The 21,367-nt window shown below is 37.9% G+C and overlaps 1 protein-coding gene across 1 annotated transcript; it reads left to right on the top strand.

The window, feature by feature from the left end:
* Window positions 1-10,260: 10,260 nt before the first annotated feature.
* On the top strand, window positions 10,261-12,486 carry LOC754255 (sulfide:quinone oxidoreductase, mitochondrial). The gene is made up of 2 exons (XM_003730586.3): window positions 10,261-10,640; window positions 12,409-12,486. Exons 1-2 carry the CDS (start codon window positions 10,435-10,437, stop codon window positions 12,467-12,469), a joined length of 267 nt encoding a protein of 88 aa, XP_003730634.2. The 5' UTR covers window positions 10,261-10,434; the 3' UTR covers window positions 12,470-12,486.
* Window positions 12,487-21,367: the final 8,881 nt, after the last annotated feature.

Genomic DNA, 21,367 nt, shown 5'->3' with positions numbered 1-21,367 from the left:
GTTCTAGTAGGTTAAATGAGGGTCTACATTGTTTACGGAAAATGTAACGTCCGAAATGCCATTTTCAATTACACTATTCCATCAAAATACAGGAGTGTATTCAGATTACCGTATTTGCCGGCGATAAGGCCGCAGCGCCGCATAGGTGGCACCCCAACTTTGACATTTCAAAGAGGGGAGAAAAAAAAAAGGAAAAACAAACGGACAAAATAAAATAATCATAATTTTCTAGTAAAACACTATTTTTTTTTACAAACTGATACCAAATTCATTAATATTCTTATAATTGACCGTAAGTTTAGCTAAAAAAGTGATCACAGGCATATTTGGTGTCCGATATATACCCCTACCACAATGTACGGTGTAATGCGAGATTGCATGAATGGAAAACGAAATGGCGACTTCGGATGGATGCTTCGCGGCAGCTCCGTTAAACGGCCCTTTCCTTTACTTTTGCAATGCATTGGCACGAACTTAGATCAAGATCTATCGGCAAATGTTGTTTAGGACGTTTATTTTCGTCTTCATGTCAACGATGCAAGATAAAATTGTCGGTAAGATGTGAGGAAATGTCCTGTACCATAGTGGTATAGTTATTTTACCGTTCGTAGTCCCATATGTGCAAATTTGTGCTTACTTGTGCTTGACTTCTTTTTTTTTTTTTTTACTCTTTCGCCGTAAAGGCCGCACCCGACTTTTTGATATTTTCTCTTCCAAAAATAATGCGGCCTTTACGCCAGCAAATACGGTACTGTTAACTTTCTTTAAGATCCACCTAGTTTGCAAGCACAAACCCTGGTCAGTTGTAAATGAGAGTCTGCACTATAAGACTACCATAGGCCATGTACTATGGCTGCTCCTAATACAGGCACAACCAGTAGGTAGCTGGGCTAGGCTTCGCTCAAGGGACAATGATTTTTTGATAAAGTGTCAAATTAGGGTCTGTGCTTGCAGACTAAGATCCACCCATGCTCATTAATCATCAATAGAACAAAACATATTGTTTGTGGCTACCGGGTATATTTTTTTTTCAGCTCCAACCAAAATGGTATGTCAATTTTGTTACAAAATTCCATAACCAATTTGCTGTTCAGGGATACCTCATGCACATAAAGCAACATTGAAAAATTTTCAATACAGGTGAAATTCAAAGAAGATCACAAATATGTCAACTAATGTATCACTAGAAACTGGTAAGCTAACAGATGGCCATCGTACAAGTTTTAGGTCAACTACATATTGGGTGATTTATAAAAATACAAATAAAACCACCTCCATAGCAGCTGGGCTATACGAGAGATTCGCCAGAAAAATAACGATGTTTTAATGACGTCACTATATGGACTAACACTGCCCAAGCAGACGACATCCCATAGAGAATGAACATAATTTCAAAGCTATTATTTCTCAAATTATAATGAGTTTAGTGTATATAAATGTAATGGCATGTCAAACCATTCTAAAGGGGATATGACCCGATTCTGATAACTAAAATCGTTTGCTTGTAAATACACAGGATAGGGGTTAATTAACAATCAAAGGAACCAGACTTTCAAATTGAAAACCCCCCGGAATAATATTAAGGACGGCATTTGTTCCCTCTTGAAACGCCAAACATACCCTGGTGTGTGCAGCTGAATATACAATGGCGTCTTATTTTGTTTACAAGCGACAGATTCCTTTATTTTGGTATCGCTGCATTTTTCATCAAAATAAAACCTTGCCCGGGGTTTAGAGTGAGGCAATAGATTATACATTTAGCCTGACGGTAGTGAAGTAAGAGAAAGAACTCAAGAGAAGATGAAAACACAGGCACTGAAAATGTGTGAGATGTCATGGGACATCGTCTGCTTGTGCAAATCATGTCCATACTGTGATCTCACACATCTCAGCAGCGTTCGGAGAGCTCTTCAGGTGCTACGCCGGGGCTGTTTTTTTAAGCGTTTTGTAATTTATAATAATCATTACTTTGAATGTTTCCAAGCATTGAATTTCGATAACCTTGTCGAATCAAAGTTTCAACTTTGCAATAATGAAAATAAAGTTAGTTTTTAAAACCAATGAATATCTACTTTAAGCTATGGGAGATCAATCTAGGTCCATGCTACAAGAAAAAGTTGTAACTGATGTCTAATTCTTTATCTTTGAAAAATTTCAGGCTCTCAAAGGGCCATTTAGCTATTTGATCATAGTTTAAATAAACCAGTGCCATATACTCTCAAAGCCAATAAGACCTTGGGCTCAAGATCTACTCAGGGGCAATTAAAGACACTGCATGTAAGACTTATGTATGACCTATATTGGGAATACTCTACGACTGTCTAGGACCCTACACACAACTCGGCATCAACATGCTGGAGGCAGTCTAATGAAGTGCTGCATGCTTTGTTATATGAGATGATACCACAACACATCAAGTGTCAGCCACGATTGAAGAACTGTAGTGGTCAACACTGGAAGACCGTTATAGAACTGCACAAATAGCAATGCTCTACAAAATATCTCACGACCCTTGCCTATATGTAGAGAGCATCAAGATGCAGCTTCAGCCACTAGCTCTCCTCATGCAACAGAAGTGGTCACGACCAGATGTTGTTTTTGGAAGTTTATTTTCGTCTTCATGTCAACAATACAAGATAAAATTGTTGGTAAGATGTGTGGGAATGTCCTGTATCATAGTAGTATAGTTTTTGTACCGTTTGTAGTCCCATATGTGCAAATTCGTGCTGGTTTTGACTTACTTTTTTTTTTTTTTTTACTCTTTCGCCGTAAAGGCCGCACCCCGACTTTTTGATATTTTCTCTTCCAAAAATAGTGCGGCCTTTACGCCGGCAAATACGGTAGTGCACATGTCTGTCACATCTCGACGCTCCTGGGGCTGCCCGATTATTACCCTGGCTTTAGAGAGGCGACCATTACGGCGCTTTAGCATTTTAAGGAATCAATTCCTGCCAGGTACCCATTTACATCACCTGGGTTGAGTATGACAAATGTAGATCAATGTCCTGCCAAGTAATGATTAGTGCCGCGGCAGGACTCGAACCTTGTGATTGACAATCCAGTGACATATCCTCTTGACCACGACACTTCTTTATATACAATTTACCACAATAAATCAATGTATCTACCTATTATTTGCTAGTTTATCTAAACTACGCTACCTTCGAGAACTCTTTAAAAATGTCACACTCGCGCATGCCCCACCCCCATACATCATCTTCCTAGGATTCATGTGCGCAAATCGCACGCGCGCCATGCATCCTCTTTCTATCCTCGCCTATCGGAAGAGACATCATATACAGCTGAGTCACTTTAAAATCAAGGATTTTTTCCCGTTTTTGTTAGGCTTAGCTCTTTTTACGTTTTGCTCTTTTTACGTTTTGAATTCCATCCTCATCTTAATTGCTATCAATTTGGTGGTACGGGTTCCCAAGTCACATTTTTATTTTTGCAGAAATTAAATTACGATTTCTGCGCCGTATATTTCCTTTTCCACCGTAAATTACGCCACTGTTTAGGGCGTTGATTCTTGGCGTTGCGGCCTTTGGTTTTGGGATTGCCTACAAGTGGGTTGGCGATTAATTTATTCATCGCCCTTTGTCCCAACTTAGCTTTTCTCGCTTCGTGGTTCACTGCTTTAGCGGTGCAGCCTTTAGTTTTGTTCGTGATTTTGAGGATTTATTTTTCGTGCATTATTTTGGTTTAGTTTGATATAAAAACATTTTATTTGTAACTGGCTGGAAAAATTGATGAGCGTGGAGTTTGTTAATCTCGCTCGCCCTTTTTGTCTGGCGTTTCTCTTTGTTTACTTTTTGTGTATTCAGGTTCGTGATGGGTGCGTCGGAGCCTGGTACTCGTGTTTCTCCTCCAGCTGGTGAAGCTACGGGAGGGGTGTTCGACAAGCCGACCACTCGTTCATTCAGTGTGGCGGCAGGTAAGCTAGGGAGCGCTACTAGCGTCTCTCTGACAGACTCGTTTCTTTTACCGGCTCGACTTCTGTCGGGCTCGGTAAGACAGCCATTGTTGGGACCAAGGGTCCAGGCAAGGGGGTGATCGGTGTACCGATCGCTAGCCCCCAACGTACGATAGAGAAGGGCTTCATTGGTCTGCCGGCCTCTGACGTTCATGCTCTGGGGAAGAGTGTCGCCATTGCGGCCACTGACACTCGAAACCCGATCACAGGCTTAGCTCCTGTAGTGACACGTGCAACAACTTGAGCGATTCTGCAGTCCTCGAGACTAGCTTGAATCCTCAGGGGCCGGCTTCCTCCTGTCGGGTGGAAGTCGTAAGAGACTCTCCGACCGGCCCACTAGGGTATTGTCCGTCAGTCTCGAGTGTTTACTTGAGTGAATCCGCAGCACCCCGTGCCGCCTTGATCACTCAATAGGAGTACACTCTTGCTTGCTCTCTCGCTCCCGTCACAGTCGGGTGCTTATGAGACAAGCAAAATATATCCGACCGCCTGCTCGGCAGTGCTGCCCGATATATCCGTATCCGGACCCGGCGGTTATCTGATATCCGCCCCCGGTTTACCGGTTCGGTCCCGGTCCCGGTTCGGTTTCAGATCCCTCCCGGTTTCGGTCCGGTTTCGGTCCGGTTTCGGTCCCGGATACCGGATTGGTTTCGGATCCGGTCCCGGTTTCGGTCCTGGATGGCCGATTCAGTTCGGATTCAGTCCCGGTTTGCCGATTCGGATCCGATTTTGGTTTACCGATTCGATTTCGGATCTGATCGTGGATTACCGGTTGGCTTAAGCCATGGTTACCGAAATTAGTTTTCAGATATTCGGTTCAGAGGTCTGACTCGCGTTCGCTTATCATGGGTGTCTCAGAACCGTGAGAGTTATGTATAAGCCCTGAGTGACTCAGTTTGCCTTTTTTTTCAGCTTTAGTCACTCAGAGTGTCATCGTTTATGCGACCTCTGACACTCTGGCCTCGATCACTGGCTAGACAGTGATGTGTGCTTTTTGAGAGATTCCGCAACACTCTGTGCAGCCTTGGATCCTCAGGAGTGGGCTCCCTCCCGTCCCAGATGGGTTGGGAGTCTCAAGTGTTTTGCTAGCTCTCTCGCCCCCGTCACAGTCGGGTGTTTATGAGATAAGAAAAATATATTTATATCCATCGCCTGCTCAGCAGTGCTGCTTGATATATCCGTATCTGGACCCGACCCCGGCGGTTATCTGATATCCGCCCTCGGTTTACTGGTTCAGTAAATAACTCGGATATATACTCTTGCTAGCTCTTTTGCTCCCGTCCGCGGTTAGGCATGGAGTATAGCCATGTCCCGGCCATGTCTCAGTCATGTCTCTTTCTAAGTCGATGTCTACCTTGGGCACACATTGGGCTACGGCTGGGAGGAGGGGTTCGGCCTCTTTTAGACGCCTACCCTTCTCTGTTGCCATCGATCAGGCTGAGCCTCTCGATTATTTGAAACTCTTTGCTGAGAGAAGTTGGCGGGGTAGTAATCCCCAGCCCTCTCGGCCAACCTATGGTGGTACAGGCCTTCCTTTTACGCGGTCAGCTCTGTCTGGCCTTTGGACACTGGCGTCCATGGCCTAGGTCTAGTAGTCTAGTATGGCAGCTATACTCGCTTCTTTTCCCGTACCTGCAGGTAAGAAGCGCAAGTGTTCTGATGGCCAGCTGCCGACTGGGTCAAGGTAGAGAAGACTAAGTTAAGTGTTACGTTAGTCGGTGTGTTCTCTAGATGCTCAGGCTGGGCTTCGTGGCTTCTTGATGATTTTGGTGTCTGGGGATACCAGCCACGAAAAGACCCGAAAGGCATTTTCGGTTTGGACGGAGGCTCAGTTTCTGTCCCTTCCCGAACCTCGGCTAGTAATGAGTTGGCCCTGGTCACTCCTGGCTTTGGGTTCGTTCAGATTTTGCTACTCCGGCATCTGAGACACTTTTAGGTCCGGGTTGCCTGGTGCTGTTGGCCTTCCACCATGAGCCGTCGTCTGGTTGGTGTAGTTCCTGCCCTTGCAGTTGTCTTCAGTATCTGCAGCGGGGTTTCGGTTGAGTTCGCCACTCGGCAGAAGGTTGTCGACCACACGACAGAAGGTTGTCGACCACACGTAAGCCTTTCACACCATGCTCTTGCAGCCTCTGATGCGGTGAGGCGTGGTCTAGAGCAAGCTTTGTCACCGGACGCTTTGGCGAGGGGTAAGAAGTTGTAGTTGGTTTGTTATGTTTATTGTAGCCTTCTAATGTCAAGTCTCCGACTGTGATTTAGACGGAGAGAGCTGTGGTAATTTTTAGACCTCAACCTGCCTGCTCTCCAACCGTAGTAGCTTGGTGCGTGACAGGGTTTACCCTGGTCCCATCTGGCTGGTCTGAAGCCCAGTTTCGCTTGTCTGGTGTAAGCCGGTACCCGTTTTGGTTTGGGGACCGTCTTCGGCCTCAGAGAGGCTCTGTTCGGTGGTTGGCATTTCTCCTCGGGCTTTTTGTCCGTTGGTGATGGTTAAGCTCTCTTCTCCAGCTTCTTTTGCTACACCTCCAAGAGAGGAGTGGGTAGCTGGATCGGGACTCACCCTTCCTCTCTGGGGTTTGGGGTTTATAGATGGCCTTGCCATCTGTGATTGGTTAATACTTGTATATTTATGTGTCATTTCCACACTGGTAATTTTCCACACATTTTTCAAAACATGTTTACCGTATTATTAATTCATCTGATGTTTGGGGCATCGGGCTCCCCGGCAAGTTCCCGTTTCTGGCTGGTTTCAGTTCAGTGTTTCTGGTTTCTGTCCCTTTTGCTGCGGACCTTTGTTCCCTCTCCCGCTGAGACCTGACCTGTTGTCCCAGTCTCTGTCCGGGATTTTCCGTCATCGCCCAGAGGTACATACTCTCTCTCTCTGGCCGCTGGGCAGGTGTCAGGGAGTATGCTATGACTTCTGGACTCTCTGAGAGAACCTCACAGTTTATAGTCTAGAGTCATAGGGATTCCACGAGGACCCTTTACAACTCTTGTTTGGAGCCCTGCTCCATTTAGTGTGAAGGCCTCGGGGTTTCACCCGTAGACTTCGATAGGTGTCATAGCTGGATTTTGATTTACTAGTTTGACAAGAGTAAAGTCCTTCCACTTTTCGTGGTTACCTTTCGGCCCTCGTCGCCTCTCATGTCTGGTTTCCGGACGGCTCGAGGGTTATCTCCCATTTCTTGTTCAAGTTCCTGCATTCTTTTCTGCAGTGGCCGACTATACCAAAGCTGGCTCCTGCTTGGAGTTTTTCCGAGGGTTTTGGACGTTTTGGTAAAGCCTCCTTTTGAGCCTTTGTCTAAGGCCTCGCTTGGTGCTGAAAACTTTTTTCCTTATGGCAATAGCTTCCGGACAGCGGAGAAGTACGCTCCTTGTTCGGGACATATCTCCCGGTCCATTTGTGTGCTGGTCTAGCAAATAATAGGTAGATACATTGATTTATTGTGGTATATCAGAAAAATCAGAACAGATTTTATTATTTACCATATAAATTGATGTATCTACCAATGTCCCTCCCTCCGTCCCCTCACCTTGCGGGCAACATGTCCGAAGCTATGTCTTTGGAGGCTCGTGAAAGAGGATGAATGCCGGGCGTTTTTAAAGAGTTCTTGAAGGTAGCGTAGTTTAGATAAACTAGCAAATAATAGGTAGATACATAGATTTATATAGTAAATAATAAAATCAGTTCTGATTTTTCTGTTTGTTTTAATAGTTTTATTTACCCTCGACAAAATAAATTGGTAATTTTACCAAGAAACAAATTTCTACAATGTGCAATGCCAACCTACTTTAAAATTGACAGGATAATAACAGACCTGCCAACCAGTACAATTTAGTTGTATTTTGTACGATTTTTAGAAGCAAATACGACAGTACGATTTTCCTCAATAAAATACCATTACAAAAAAAAAAAAAAAAAAAAAATTATTTTTTTAAATTTAATCTAATTTTATAAATTGTGTGTGTGTTTTCAATGGCAAAATGCCCGCTCTGTCCTGTAAAGTATCCTACAAGCATCTCACATTGGCAATTTGGGGATGTTCATTGGTTCATCGAACACAACAGTCGTGATGAAATCATGCATATTCAACCAATTATCTTTTTGTCAGTAAAATACAAATTTTGGGATTAAAGAATACAGTTTTTGAACTCCAGAGGTTGGCAGGTCAGTAATAAGCGTATTGATTCCAGATGCTCACCTGGAAGAACCAAGAAAAAGAATTGGAGGTCAAAGGTTATCAAATAATAAATTTAGTTCATATTTGTAAAATTTTCCATAGAAATAAAAGGATATGTGGCTTAAAGCTAATCTTGAGCTCTGGTATGGGAATCGTATTTTGAGAGAAAATAGCTATGATTTATTCTGGATTGTTTATCCTGCAGTAGATTGGTTGTTTGAACCAGTGAAATAAAAACAAACGCAAACAAACATACTGGGCATCATCTTCGATAAAAACCACAACTCCCATTTGCACATAGTGACCTGTATTAAAACATGGTGTCAGGCCTACCCAATAAACAGAACACTAAAAAATAACCTCTTTTGGGGGTGTATTTTAAGTGATTTTAAAGTATGGTGCCTTTTGAACTAGATTTAAACGTTATCGACATGTGCCTTCATTTAAACAAAAAAGGTACTCCTGCTCACGTTTTCATCTAACCTAAAAACCACCAATTTATCACGCGACTGGAGTAACGTGTCTCCACTTACCTCTGTAAATCAAGTGTTTATGACCAAATAACCACTTGACCAAGCAACAAGGTTTTTTTTATCCGTTAACTGATGGTGGTGATAAATAAGTAATTATTTGGTCTTTTAAGCACCTTTATCGATTGGTTTCACAGGTTATCCAAGGTTGATGGTAATAATCACGTTACACCGGCTAATCGTCTTATTGTTCTGTCCGTGAATCTCTTGTATTAAATTAGTAATTTTGAGGTGCCTTACACACCTTGAATGGATTCAAAGTTACCATAACTTTCTTGGTGATGATCACGTGGCTCGAGCTGATTTACTAATCTAAGCTGTGAATCCATGATTTTTAGGTGTGAAAAATAGGTAACTATTAGGTGTCTTAAAACACCTTTTTAAATGGTAGTCAAAGTTGCCATAGGTTCCACGGTGATGATCTCGTGACTCAAACAGATTATTAATCTTGGGTGTGAATAATGAGTTATTCTTGGGTGTCTTGATGGTTTCACAGTTGCCATTTAACTCCGTGGTGATAATCCCGTGACTGTTGGCATATTTTCATTGCACCAGTTGATAACTGGTCTGTGTGCATATTTCCAGTTGAATCAGCTAGCTGACACCAATTAATTTGCATTTTGAATATGGGGCGTGTGCAGATGTTTTTTTAACAATTTATATGAATTTACAGCATATTTCTTTACTGGTGATTTAGTCTGCAATCCCTTATTTTGAAAATACTACAAATATAATTACCAGTTATTAGATGTTTCGCTACTTCGTATAAATTACATTTAGATCTAATTAAACATGAATAAGGGAAACATTAACTATGAACTAAAATGATTTCAATAAATACAAGTATATGAAAAAATTTCGATTAATTAAAGTACCGGTATGTAAGTCTACTTATTACCAATGCCTTTACATTGGAAATACAGACGTTTACCAGTATTGAAGTGTTGTTGCCCTTCAACTGGTTGGAAGTTTTACCAAATGGTTCTAATGGCTCAGCTAGACCAGTTTAATTCTAACTGGCCTGGATCAACTGGATCATTTAGCCCATTTCAATTTCCGGGGTTCTTCAACTGGACCAGTTGCAACTAGCTTTCTCTTCTGGGATGTTTGCATCTTTGACGGACGCTAATTGCGTTATTACTGGTCAGAAAAAGGTGAACAAGGTATCAAAATGCTTGGAAAAATGTGGTAGATATGATGACAGAGAAAATTTGGTGATTCTATATTGCGAAATGCCAGTACGCGCGGAAACGCGCAGGCAAATTTTGAAAATGCTTAAAATGGTCTGAAACGTGTGCAAACAAAATATGGGACGAATCTGAGCACTATAATATGTTGATGCATGCGTACGCGCGCGTAGAAGTGCGCGCGCAAATTTTATCGACATTTTTTGTTGACCTTTGACCTGAAGTTGATGTATACATATATGGTTGATATTGCGATATATGATAATGACCTGATTTTTACAAAATGGCGCCTGGATGACGCACGGTGACCCCATGACCTTGAGGAGGTTACTTGAATTTGATATTATAGGGCCTGATGACTGACAGAAATTCGAAGGAAATTGACCAAGTCGATTTCGAGTAAGCATGTACACAAAAAATTGTACGGAAGAAATAAAGAATAAAGAAAAAAAATTCTGACGAAATCAATATAGGTGATCAGTTTCTTGATCTGTTTTTGTTTAGGCCAATCAGTGTTCCTGCTGGCCATTGCAATAAAATTGGGCATGAACCTTTAGAAGATAGTATTGATGATAGAACTCAAATACTTTTTACAGTATGATGGCTACTCATCCTGCCCTCTGGTGACTGGTTATGGAAAGCTGATCCTAGCCGAGTTTGACTTCAACCTAGACGCCTTGGAAACCTTCCCACTGGATCAGGGTAAGGAGAGACGACTCATGTACCACTTGAAGAAAGATATCATGCCAGAGCTCTACTGGAATGGACTGATCAAGTGAGTTACTTTGTCCCATACAATTCTTTATCAGTTATCAGTAGTAGCCGGAGGCATTATGTTTTCGGGTTGTCCGTCCATCTGTACGTCCTGTTCTCGTGATTGCATTATCTCAAGAACCAATTGGATTCCTGCCAAACTTCAAACATGTATGTATCTTGCAGAGCCAATGAACTGATTAGATTTTGAGGTCACAAGGTCAAAGGTCACAGGGCTTATTATGTATGCAAAAATAGCTTGTGATTACACTATCATAAGAACCGATGGATGGATTGATTACTATCAAACTCAAGAAATCCTGCTTTCTCATCACAATATCTGAAGAACAGTTGGAGAAATGAATTAATGTAAAATTTTGTACTAGCATACATCATCACAGTGAGATGAACTAGATAGATTTTTGGAGTAAGAAGGTCAAAGGTATATAGATATGAATTCAGTTTGTTTAAATTTTTAATGGGGACTGCACTACTTGTAGCTACTTGCGCCCTCTATATAGGCAACAATGCCGAAGCAGTATATCCATGGGTACCCCATGGTCCCCTTTTTATTATGTTAATTGAGAGCTGATTTGATGAGATAACCACCTGTCAGTGACCACACAGGGAGGTCTAATCCCTCCTGGCCAAACTAGTGTAGATAGGCTTTAAATGTTTAACTTTACTTTTTTACTTGCACTTCTTTTCCACTCCATTTCCATTCCATTCACGACCTAATACTAAGCAATGTAATGCAGTTTTGCACAAATTACAAGCCACCTATATATGTTACAGATTTACTTATGTTAAACATTCAAGTTTAATTACTCTCCTGAACATTAAAGAGAAGGTTGAGTTCTGGGAAGAGGTAAAAAATTATTTGTGAGCGTTATCATTGTTATTATGCAAGGGTGGAAGAACATCAGATTAAACATGTTCCCTGAAAAGCATGGCTCTTCAAATGCCTTCATATTCTAAATACGACATGAAACATTGTAAAAATCGGGGGGGTAGGTTTTTTTTCGCCATGTGGTCGTGTAGTCCCTTTTACATCATTCTGTGTACAGTGCTTGTAACTTTGCCAAGATTTGGCCAAATTTCTTATCATTTTGATGATTCCAGAAATACTAGATGATCAACCTTTTCTGATAGATTCCACATCGGTTTTTTCACAATGCAATCACATGACCAGAACTCAACTTTATCTTTAACATTAGATTTACAAAGTCTACCATCCCCCACTGATAATATGTACATGTAATAGGCCATTACACTTAGTTTTTAAAGGCTGTTTGATAAGGTATATTTTCTGCCCAGGATAGGATGTTTAAGCAATGTTTGATGTATTTTTATATATTTTTTAGGCCTTGAGCAAAGTACTAATGATTACATACATGTTGTATCATTTTGTGTGTAGAAAATAAATTCTCACAGACTCCAACAAAACTTACACTGAATGTTCAAGATTACAAAAGAAATGTTCCAAACAATTTTGGTAGAGTAATGAGCATAGAAAGATAAAGAAATCTGGGTAATGTAGGCCCGACACCATGTGCTTAACACAGGTCACTATATGCAAATGGAAGTTGTGTTTTTTATTGAAGATGATGTTCGGTAAGTTTTTGTGCGTTTTTTTAAAAATTTCACTGCAGGATAACAATCCAGAATAAATCGTAGCAATTTTCTCTCAAATAAAATTCCCATACCAGAGCTCAAGATTAGCTTTAACTAAATGAATATGTAATTTTTTTCTCCTCTTTTTTTCCTGCTTATTCTTCCTTGCCTAACAGAGGATTGTGGAATGGACCTGGGGCATACAGAAAGTTGATGCATCTTGGAATGTCCAAATAATTGTTCTACAGGAGTTGGACACAATACACTGATTCTAATTGATACAAGCACATTCCAATTATTGAAGGTCCATGAGACCATGGACCTATTACGGATGGACATTCAATCGGTTTCTTAACGAATTCATTGTGATAATTGTCTCCGTGAATGTCGTCTCAATAACATTCTGTTCATGTTTCTTCACTTTGATCTCATCATGGTCGCCGCCAAAAAGCCGGGACAGAATCAAGATAGTGATTTTACACATGTTAATCTACATGCGCAGAAGATAATTCCCTTGCGTAAATCATGGAAAATCGATTTGCAGTTGTGGCTTATAATCGGAAATTGTTGTTCCGTGTACTGTACATGTATTTTATTTTGAGAAACATGTTGATATTACCAGATAGAGGTTATTTTTGGATTTTGAGGTTGTGATTTAAAATCCTGTTTTCCCCTATTTCCCCATAATATTCCACCATAATATTCCACAGTTACAACGCACAGGGCTGATACAGATCATGGCCTTCTAATTGTTTTATAAGGTCAAAGGTGTGTGCGAAAGTTTGCGAATCAGTAATAATACATTTCATATCACCAAAATTGTCTGCTTTTCAACTTTGCTGCTCCCCATTGGGAATGCTCTTATTTAAGACACACTCTTACAGAGCACACCAACCAAACAAAACCCAAGAGAGGGAAACTGCTCCTTTGTCAATTACCGAAAATGCTTACGCAGTCGTTATTGTTAAAACAGCTGAATGTTCTCATTAAGATGCACATAATCAGAAGGCGGCGACTATCATTGGATCAAAGAAAGAATCACGTGGAATGTCCATCCGTAATAGGTCCATGATGAGACCAACTGATGTGTTGAGGGGAGACTTTTGGATGTGGCCTCTTGAATCTTATGATTAGTATGTGGGTATGTGACTCCAGTTGAATGAACCTTTAGGCTTTGGTCTTATAAACCTTGTGAATACATGTAATCGTCAGAAAGTTCACAAGACCTTTGTGGACCATTAGTCTATTTTGGCTCTGGTCTTGTTAACTTTTTAAGGGTCATTAAAAAGTCTTTATGACTGACATTCAGTATGTGTAGTATGCATCTTTTTGGAAAAATCATTTTAAAAACAATCGCCCCTATTAAATATTTTGAAGAAATTTTCACACATGTTGAAAGCTACATGGGCTACAATATTGAATGTTGACAAGGACGACTATTTGTTCTGACTGGAATCAGCAAAGTTGAGAGGCATGTAGTCGAGGCTTAGAAATTTTCTTTTTCTGATCATCAAAAGATAATTGAAAGAACAATTTTTGTTCTCCTTATATCCTGACATATCCCATCAATAACATGTGTTAGTGAACAATTACATAATTTTTTTTTAGTGGTTTGAAATGTTACTATTTGGGGAATTTTTCAATTCAAGCTGACATATTTAAATGTCAAAAGAGACTAACACAAAAGATTGCTCATACAGAAATATCGCTTATATAGAAATATCAAGTAATTGATCGATCAATCTATCATTCAGTGAATAAATAAAAAGATCAGAAATCAACCAACCACTAAATCACAAGATTAGCTTTAATAAATCCCTCAATTAAAAAGGAGCTGAGAAGACACATAGAATTAGAAACAAGCTTAAAGTTAGTATAACAAAATTGTAAGTTTCATGATGCCAACCAGAACAAATGCCAGTTCTTGTTAAGTCTCAACTTTGTACCCTTTCATATCTTAAACATAAAATATTGTCAGATTTTGTACATTACATGTGATTGAAGATACTCTTGACTATCCACATTTATGATTTTTTTTCTTCATTGCAACCACAATAAACATACAAAGAAAACACCAAACAACATGTTAAACAAAAAACAATTAAGGAGGAAGTCCACCTTAATATTTACATGTAGTTGATATTAGTAGAAGCAGAAAATGAGAGAAACAGATTAGTGAAAGTTTTAGCAAAATCCAATAAAGAAATATCAAGGTTATGAAATTTTGTAATTATATGCTATCAAACACAAATTGGCAATGCTGTGACATACATATCTTGTGAAGTCTTCTCCAATTTGCACAGTAGAGTTATTTCATGAACTTTCATTTTCTTAGTTATTGATGAAGGAATAGCTTCGTTTTATACAGGGGTTGTATAGAAATGTATTTGCAATAATACTGAGGGTGAATGTATGACTGAATATTTTCTCTAGGGGAAAATATGAATTTTTGATTTTCTTTAGTACAGAGCAAATGGGAAGGAACCTCGCAAGATATGTCACAGAGTTGCCAATTTGTGTTTGATTGATCACAACTTCAACAATTTGTAACTTTCTTATTTTTAATTAGATTTTGCTCAAACTTTCATTGACCTGTTCCTTTTATTTGTTCTGCTTCTGTTAAAACCAACTTCATATCGGGTGGACTTCCCCTTTAAAATCAAGACTTGATTAGTCAACCACAACAATTGAAAGGGGCAGAAGTCAATCATTTCATTCTCCAGTCGCTATCATAGTAAATCACTCAATTTACAAGAGTGTGCATGACTGTATGTACATGTATTTTTAATAATGAATGAAGTAGAGGATAAATCATGAAATGAACATAGACCACTTTCTCAGATGACTCCACAAGGGTATGAAAAGTTCATGAAAATACTTGAAATTTTGATGTTGGAGACTTTTTTTTCAACTATAGACATTATTTTGTTAAATATTTTTTTTTGGTTGAGATGCTTTGGAATGGGCTTTTGGTCTCATGAACCTTGCTGATCTTGTGAATCATCGGCCAAAGGGTAAATTGCCTTTCAATTTTAAGAAATCCGGTTATGATTTGTGTGATTTGCTAAGAAGTTTATGTATGTGTATATGAAATAAATATACTTGTGTTGTTAAGTTCTAGATTCATCATGGATGTGTAATTTTGACATCAGCAGCATTTACATGTATTTGCAAAATAGGGATGACTGTTAAGTTTTCAGTCAGACTTTGACTGTTTCAAATATTGCTTTGTACTGCACAGAATAACAAAATTACATGTAGGCTGTTATTCCTCTGCTAGTCCACTGAATGTTTACATGTGTACATGTATTTAAACAAATTTTTGTAACAAATTTATTGTATAACAATGAAATAGTCTATATTATTATGCAGAGATATCATCCAACTTATTATTCATTTATGTGCCAAATCTTGTAAGAGTCTGTGATAGTGTAACTATACCAAATAACCGTATTTAGTGTCAGTAAAAAAAATGGAACTCATTGAAGCCCCAATATCTTTAGAAAAATATATGAATTGAAATTGCTGACATGCATGGCAATGTTGCGATGGTTGATAACGTCATCTTTAAGGTGACACATATAGGTTGCTCACCCAAATGTGATCGTGGATGACTGAGCATTGGCCAAATTAAAAAAATAAAAAGTCATAAAATTAAATTAAAAATTAAATTAAAAATCAAGCTAAAAAACGTCATTGCCTTTTCCCACGGTTGTGTTATTGGATGGAGACCATTCAACCAAACCTAAATTAATTACATTCAATACTTACGTAGAGGCAAGTTTGCAATGAATCAGGAGAAATACTGCTGTTCAGCTTTCCATGGCCAGACTTTAGTGATCAAATTATGAAATTGATATAAATATGATAGGCTATAAATAGAATATGATGTTTTACATGTACTAAACAAGTTTGCACCAATAACAAAATATCAAGGATGTTGTAATCTTTTAAAAACATTTTTTACTCACTCTCTTCCATATATACACCAAATATAATACTACATGTAAATTCCATTGTATTGCAATACAATTGAATGGAAATTAATGACTACTTACATGTAGTTACTGCATATTATTCTCTGATAAATGTTACTATTTTTATGACACTAATCCTTCATACATTGTCATCTTGCTATGCACATTTTTACCTAGTTGTGCATGTATTTCTTACTTAAGCATGCTAGCATAGTATGAACGTGGTGTTTGAACTGTGTTTACTCAGAAAATATTGATTAGTTAATCATAGCTGCCTTTTATTAACTGATGATCTATGCAAATTACTTACACTTCCTTCACAATATTGTCACATGTTATTGAAGTAGAAAGTCTTTATTTAAAACAAAAAATAATAATCATGTTTTTGTCTCGTCTGCACAGCAAATGCTAGACATAGGCGCCGCTTTTCCGGTGACAAAATCAAAAACTTAAAGTTTTTGAATTATTAACATAATTTTGGAAGTATAAGTTCTTATTCAAGGAACTTGGACAAAAGGGTTATAAATTATCCCCAATCATTTGAGTAGAATTTCAGGTCCCAAAGTCAAAGTCAAAGTCAAAGGTCATTTCAGGTCTGCAAACTTACACTACAGTATGTTGTGGCATCAACATCAAAATTTAACCAAAGGTTAAGATTTTGAAAGTATATATTCCTATTCCATGAAACTTAAACATAAGTGTTATCAAGTATCATCAATCATGTTGTATGTATTTTAGGTGATAAAGTCAAGGTCAAATGTAATTTCAGGTCTGCAACTTTGTTAGGCATTATCATCAAGATTTTGAACTTTTAGCATAATTTCTAAAGTGTTTGCTCAAATTTCACGAAACTTGTACCCAAGGATTATCACATACCACAAATCATATGACACTAATTCCAGGTCACAAAGTCAAGATCAAAGGTCATTTTAGGTCAGAAGACTTGGATTATGTTTTCACGTCTTAATATGAGAATTAATAAATAATCAATTTTTGTTATTTGTTCATATTTCATTAAAGTTATCAATCTTGGTACAAATTATAATTCTTCTGATGAGGGCCACTCTGCCTATAAATAATGTCCCAACCTCAATTTTTCATCATATCGAATTGCGTAATGCAGGCGAGACCGCTGAGAGAGAGTTTCCCTTGTTTGTATTTTAGGCTTAGAATATGAAACATTAATTGTCAGTGCCTATATATTAAGATTTGTCACATGTAAGAAGCAAAATAAAAGAATATGTAGTATAAAGGATCCTGTGAAGACGGGCCTTATTCTGAAAATTATCTGTTGTTTTGTCACAAGTATGTTATTTGTCATGACAATCCAAAATTTCACAAATCACTTATCATTGGTGCTTGTGCAAATGTTTCTCTTCACTATATGCAAAGGTGATCTACTGTTTTTTCCTGATTGAAATATGTTAGGATAATAGTCATTAGGTATAACATAGTTTTCAAAGCAACAGCGAGAATAAATATGATTGATTTTTTTAAATAAATAGGTAAAGTATATCGATATGTACTGAGAGCCCCTTGATCGATATATGGTCCCATTCCCATCACTGAGGGCACTTTAGATGCTCAAACATATAGGCACTATATATTTGGTGTATAATTATCCTTATATCGCCAACAGAGTCTAAATCTACTAGACCAAGGTCTGGGTCTATAGAATCGAGGCCTACATCTAACTGTTGGTGTAAAACAAGAAACATGTTATAAATTTACTGAAACGATGTTATTTCATACCAATGTTTAAAACAATAGATACATATACAGTGTATGTACAAATTTACTATGTCACAGTACAGATTTCATTTATTGTGTCATCCGGCGCGCGCGGCCACCATGTTTCCATAAATACACATATTGTGAAGTCATGTAGTACATGTATCAATTTGCTCATTTCCATGAGGTCTTTGTGAAAGTTTCACATGATGCACTATGAGCCAATTGATTATGTAAATTCTTTCCATGACGGATATGATTCTCTCTTTACGAGACTCTTTAGTGGCTGTAAACGGGCATGTGCTTTGGTAAAAATAGAAATATTGTAATGTAGCTGTGCTGAATAATTGTTATTGAAACGAACATGAAACATACATGGAACCTAGCTATGTTTCTCTTTTTGAATTTTGATTACTAACATTTGTAAATGCTAGATGATATTAAGAAAACAACATGTAAGATGTATAATTTTTTTTTATCTTTATTGCTGTTTTAGCAAAATAAGAATTACTTTTGAAGGTATTTGTGTTTTAATCAGGTACTAAAAATTATTAGAGCATAGTAAGTAAATAATTACCATTGGTAAAGGCAATCTGGATGTAGCTATCTTTCCGAAGCAAGGCTGAGGAAAGAAAGCGTATACATTCAGATCGCTGAGGTGATTATTTGCTTTGTATTCTACATCAGAAACATTTCACTTCTTCCATAATTTTAGAGCAACAAATCATCAATTAACAGTGCATGCAGTACTTACGTACGTATACGCAACGTATACAAGAAAGTGCGTTGCACTGTGTAGATAGTACTTCTTTCTTAAGTGAAAGTGCGTTGCACTGTGTAGATGTACTACTAAGTACACAGTGCAACAAACTTTTCTTCTCCCATCAATAATGGGCGAACTGTCTTTCATCACATGAGTTACTTTTAACCAATCGTAGCGCAAGATTCTTTGTATGTGGAATATAATACTAAATATGAATAAATAGTTGATTGTATATTTTTCATATTCTGTCTTGAATACATTTTGTATAATAAATGGAATGTAATCAGGGGTTTTTCCTTCCCCTAAAGAATACAAAATACTGCAAGATACTAATAAAAATAACAAATATTGGTGATACGTTTTGTAAAACACAGTGATCATCAAATGAAAATGAAAAATGAAATATATAATCTCTTCATTAAACTGTATTTTATATTGGATTTGTCGATACATTATTCATATCTTCTATATACTTTTTAATGTTTCTTTATATAGTGAAAATTAATTGTGATGATTTCATAGTGTGAGAAAATACATAATTTATAAAGAGTGAGGAATGACTTGGTAGATGTTTGAATAGGTGTTTAAAGGTACTATCTCTGGGTACTATCCCATTTGCAGGCCAAAAAAACTTCCCTCAAAACGAAAGGGCTTAAAAATGTCTTATTGTGGGAAAATAATGACCGTTGTCGAATGGACTTGAAGGATTGCAATCCTTTTAGTAAATAGTCTGATTTTCAGACCCTTTTACCGAATGGTTGTTTGTTTTGTGCTGCGCAAAGATTCAATCTGTTTAATTTTGACCAGTACAAGAAGTGGATTATTGATTTTAACGAAAGCTCGCGTACCCTTACAGCTCATTTTATGTATGTTTGAATTTCACAGATAGGACTTATGTGACATATTGGGAACCCCAAATTCGCCAACAATGGCAAATTTCACTTAAATTGTATCATAATGTGAAAGAGGATGTCATTTAAGACACCGTTGTGCAAAGATTTTCCCCAAGAATGTGTTTAAAGACAAATATTGATAAAAGAATACAAACTCTTTGTTTTCTGTTGTACGCAGAAAACTTTGTAATCTTTCATCAATTAAACACAGGGTTGGCATATTTCCCGCTTCGGAGGCTTATTTCCCGGACGCCGGGAAATAAGCGGTATTTACCGCTTTTTACCGGTATTCTTCGGGAAATATATTTTTCCACTCACTTGCTCATAGGGATTGTCCCATTTTGAACATATTGTGGTGAGTATGGTTGCTCTCGTGTGTACTATTTGTGTATGTGTGTTGTACATGTACCGGTATGTGTGTTTGGGTGTGTACATGTTTGCAGTGTGAATTTTATAAATCTGTTAGTGTGTTTCTACTATGAGTGTAATGCTGCTAATTATTTCAGAACAATATTTTCAGTTGTTGAGGCTAAAAACAAGTAGAATTATTAATGAATAGAGAATTAAAATCATATGTCCCTTTTTTGTCTCGCCTGCGTAGCAAAAAAGCAAGACATAGGCGCCGCTTTTTCCGGCGGCGGCGGCGGCGGCGTCAACATCAAAAACTTAACCTAAGGTTAAGTTTTTGAATTTTTGATATAATTTTGAAAGTATAAGTCCTTAGTCAATGAAACTTGGACTATAGGGTTATCAAGTATCCCCAATCTCCCCAATCATGTGAGTTGAATTTCAGGTTACAAAGTCAAGGTCAAAGTTCATTTCAGGTCAACAGACTTGGACTATGTTGTGGCATCATTATCGAAAACTTAATCTAAGGTTTTTTGAATTTTTGATATAATTTTGAAAGTATAAGTTCTTAGACAATGAAACTTGGATTATAGGGTAATGAAGTATCCCCAATCATGTGAGTAGAATTCAGGTCACTAAGTTCAGGTCAAAGGTAAGTTTAGGTCAACAAACAGACTTTTTTTGTGGTATCAACATCAAGATTTTGAATTTTTAGATTATTTTCAAAAGTTTTTGTTCAAATTCCATGACACTTGTATCCCAAATCATATGACACAAATTCCAGGTCACAAGGTCAAAGGTCAGTAGCCTTGGACTATGTTTTCACAACTTAATATGAGAATAAATGAATCAATTTTTGTTATTTATCCATGATTCTTGATCAATATTTACTTCAAAATGCTGATTATATTTAGAGGAATTCATTTTTTCTCCTCCATATATACCTTTTAACAACAGAGTTTTTAGGACAGTTAGTACAACTATATCCCCTAGCTCCTCACCAACATTTTTTGTGACTTATGCATAAACATGATGAGCTGATAAATAATCATTGCCGGAACAATTGATTTCCCACCATGCATCTTAATATATGCACAATCAGTGAAAGTTGTAACAATCACTTTTCAATGTGTGAATAGACTTGTCAGCTGTTCCTCTATTTAAATACTCAAAGAATGATACTGGCAAGACTTGGGCATGCATGATTTGGTAATGTCTTGGAGTGTACACAATAGAGCAAGGTGTTTCATTGTTATGGAAATCCTCTTTATACATGTACAGTATATGTGATCATTTGCTTTCTTTGCTTTCCTGTAAGCTCTTCTGTCAGCTCTTCTCTTTCTTCTGGACATTCTAACTATTCCCTTTGATTGCTGCCTGCAACACAAGTGTGAAGTTCACATGTGTTATTAATGCTCTCATT

Source organism: Strongylocentrotus purpuratus, unplaced genomic scaffold, assembly GCF_000002235.5.
Source record: "Strongylocentrotus purpuratus isolate Spur 01 unplaced genomic scaffold, Spur_5.0 spur5_scaffold_6, whole genome shotgun sequence".
NCBI classification, from domain to species: domain Eukaryota; kingdom Metazoa; phylum Echinodermata; class Echinoidea; order Camarodonta; family Strongylocentrotidae; genus Strongylocentrotus; species Strongylocentrotus purpuratus.
This window is presented reverse-complemented; position numbering and strand designations above follow the sequence as displayed.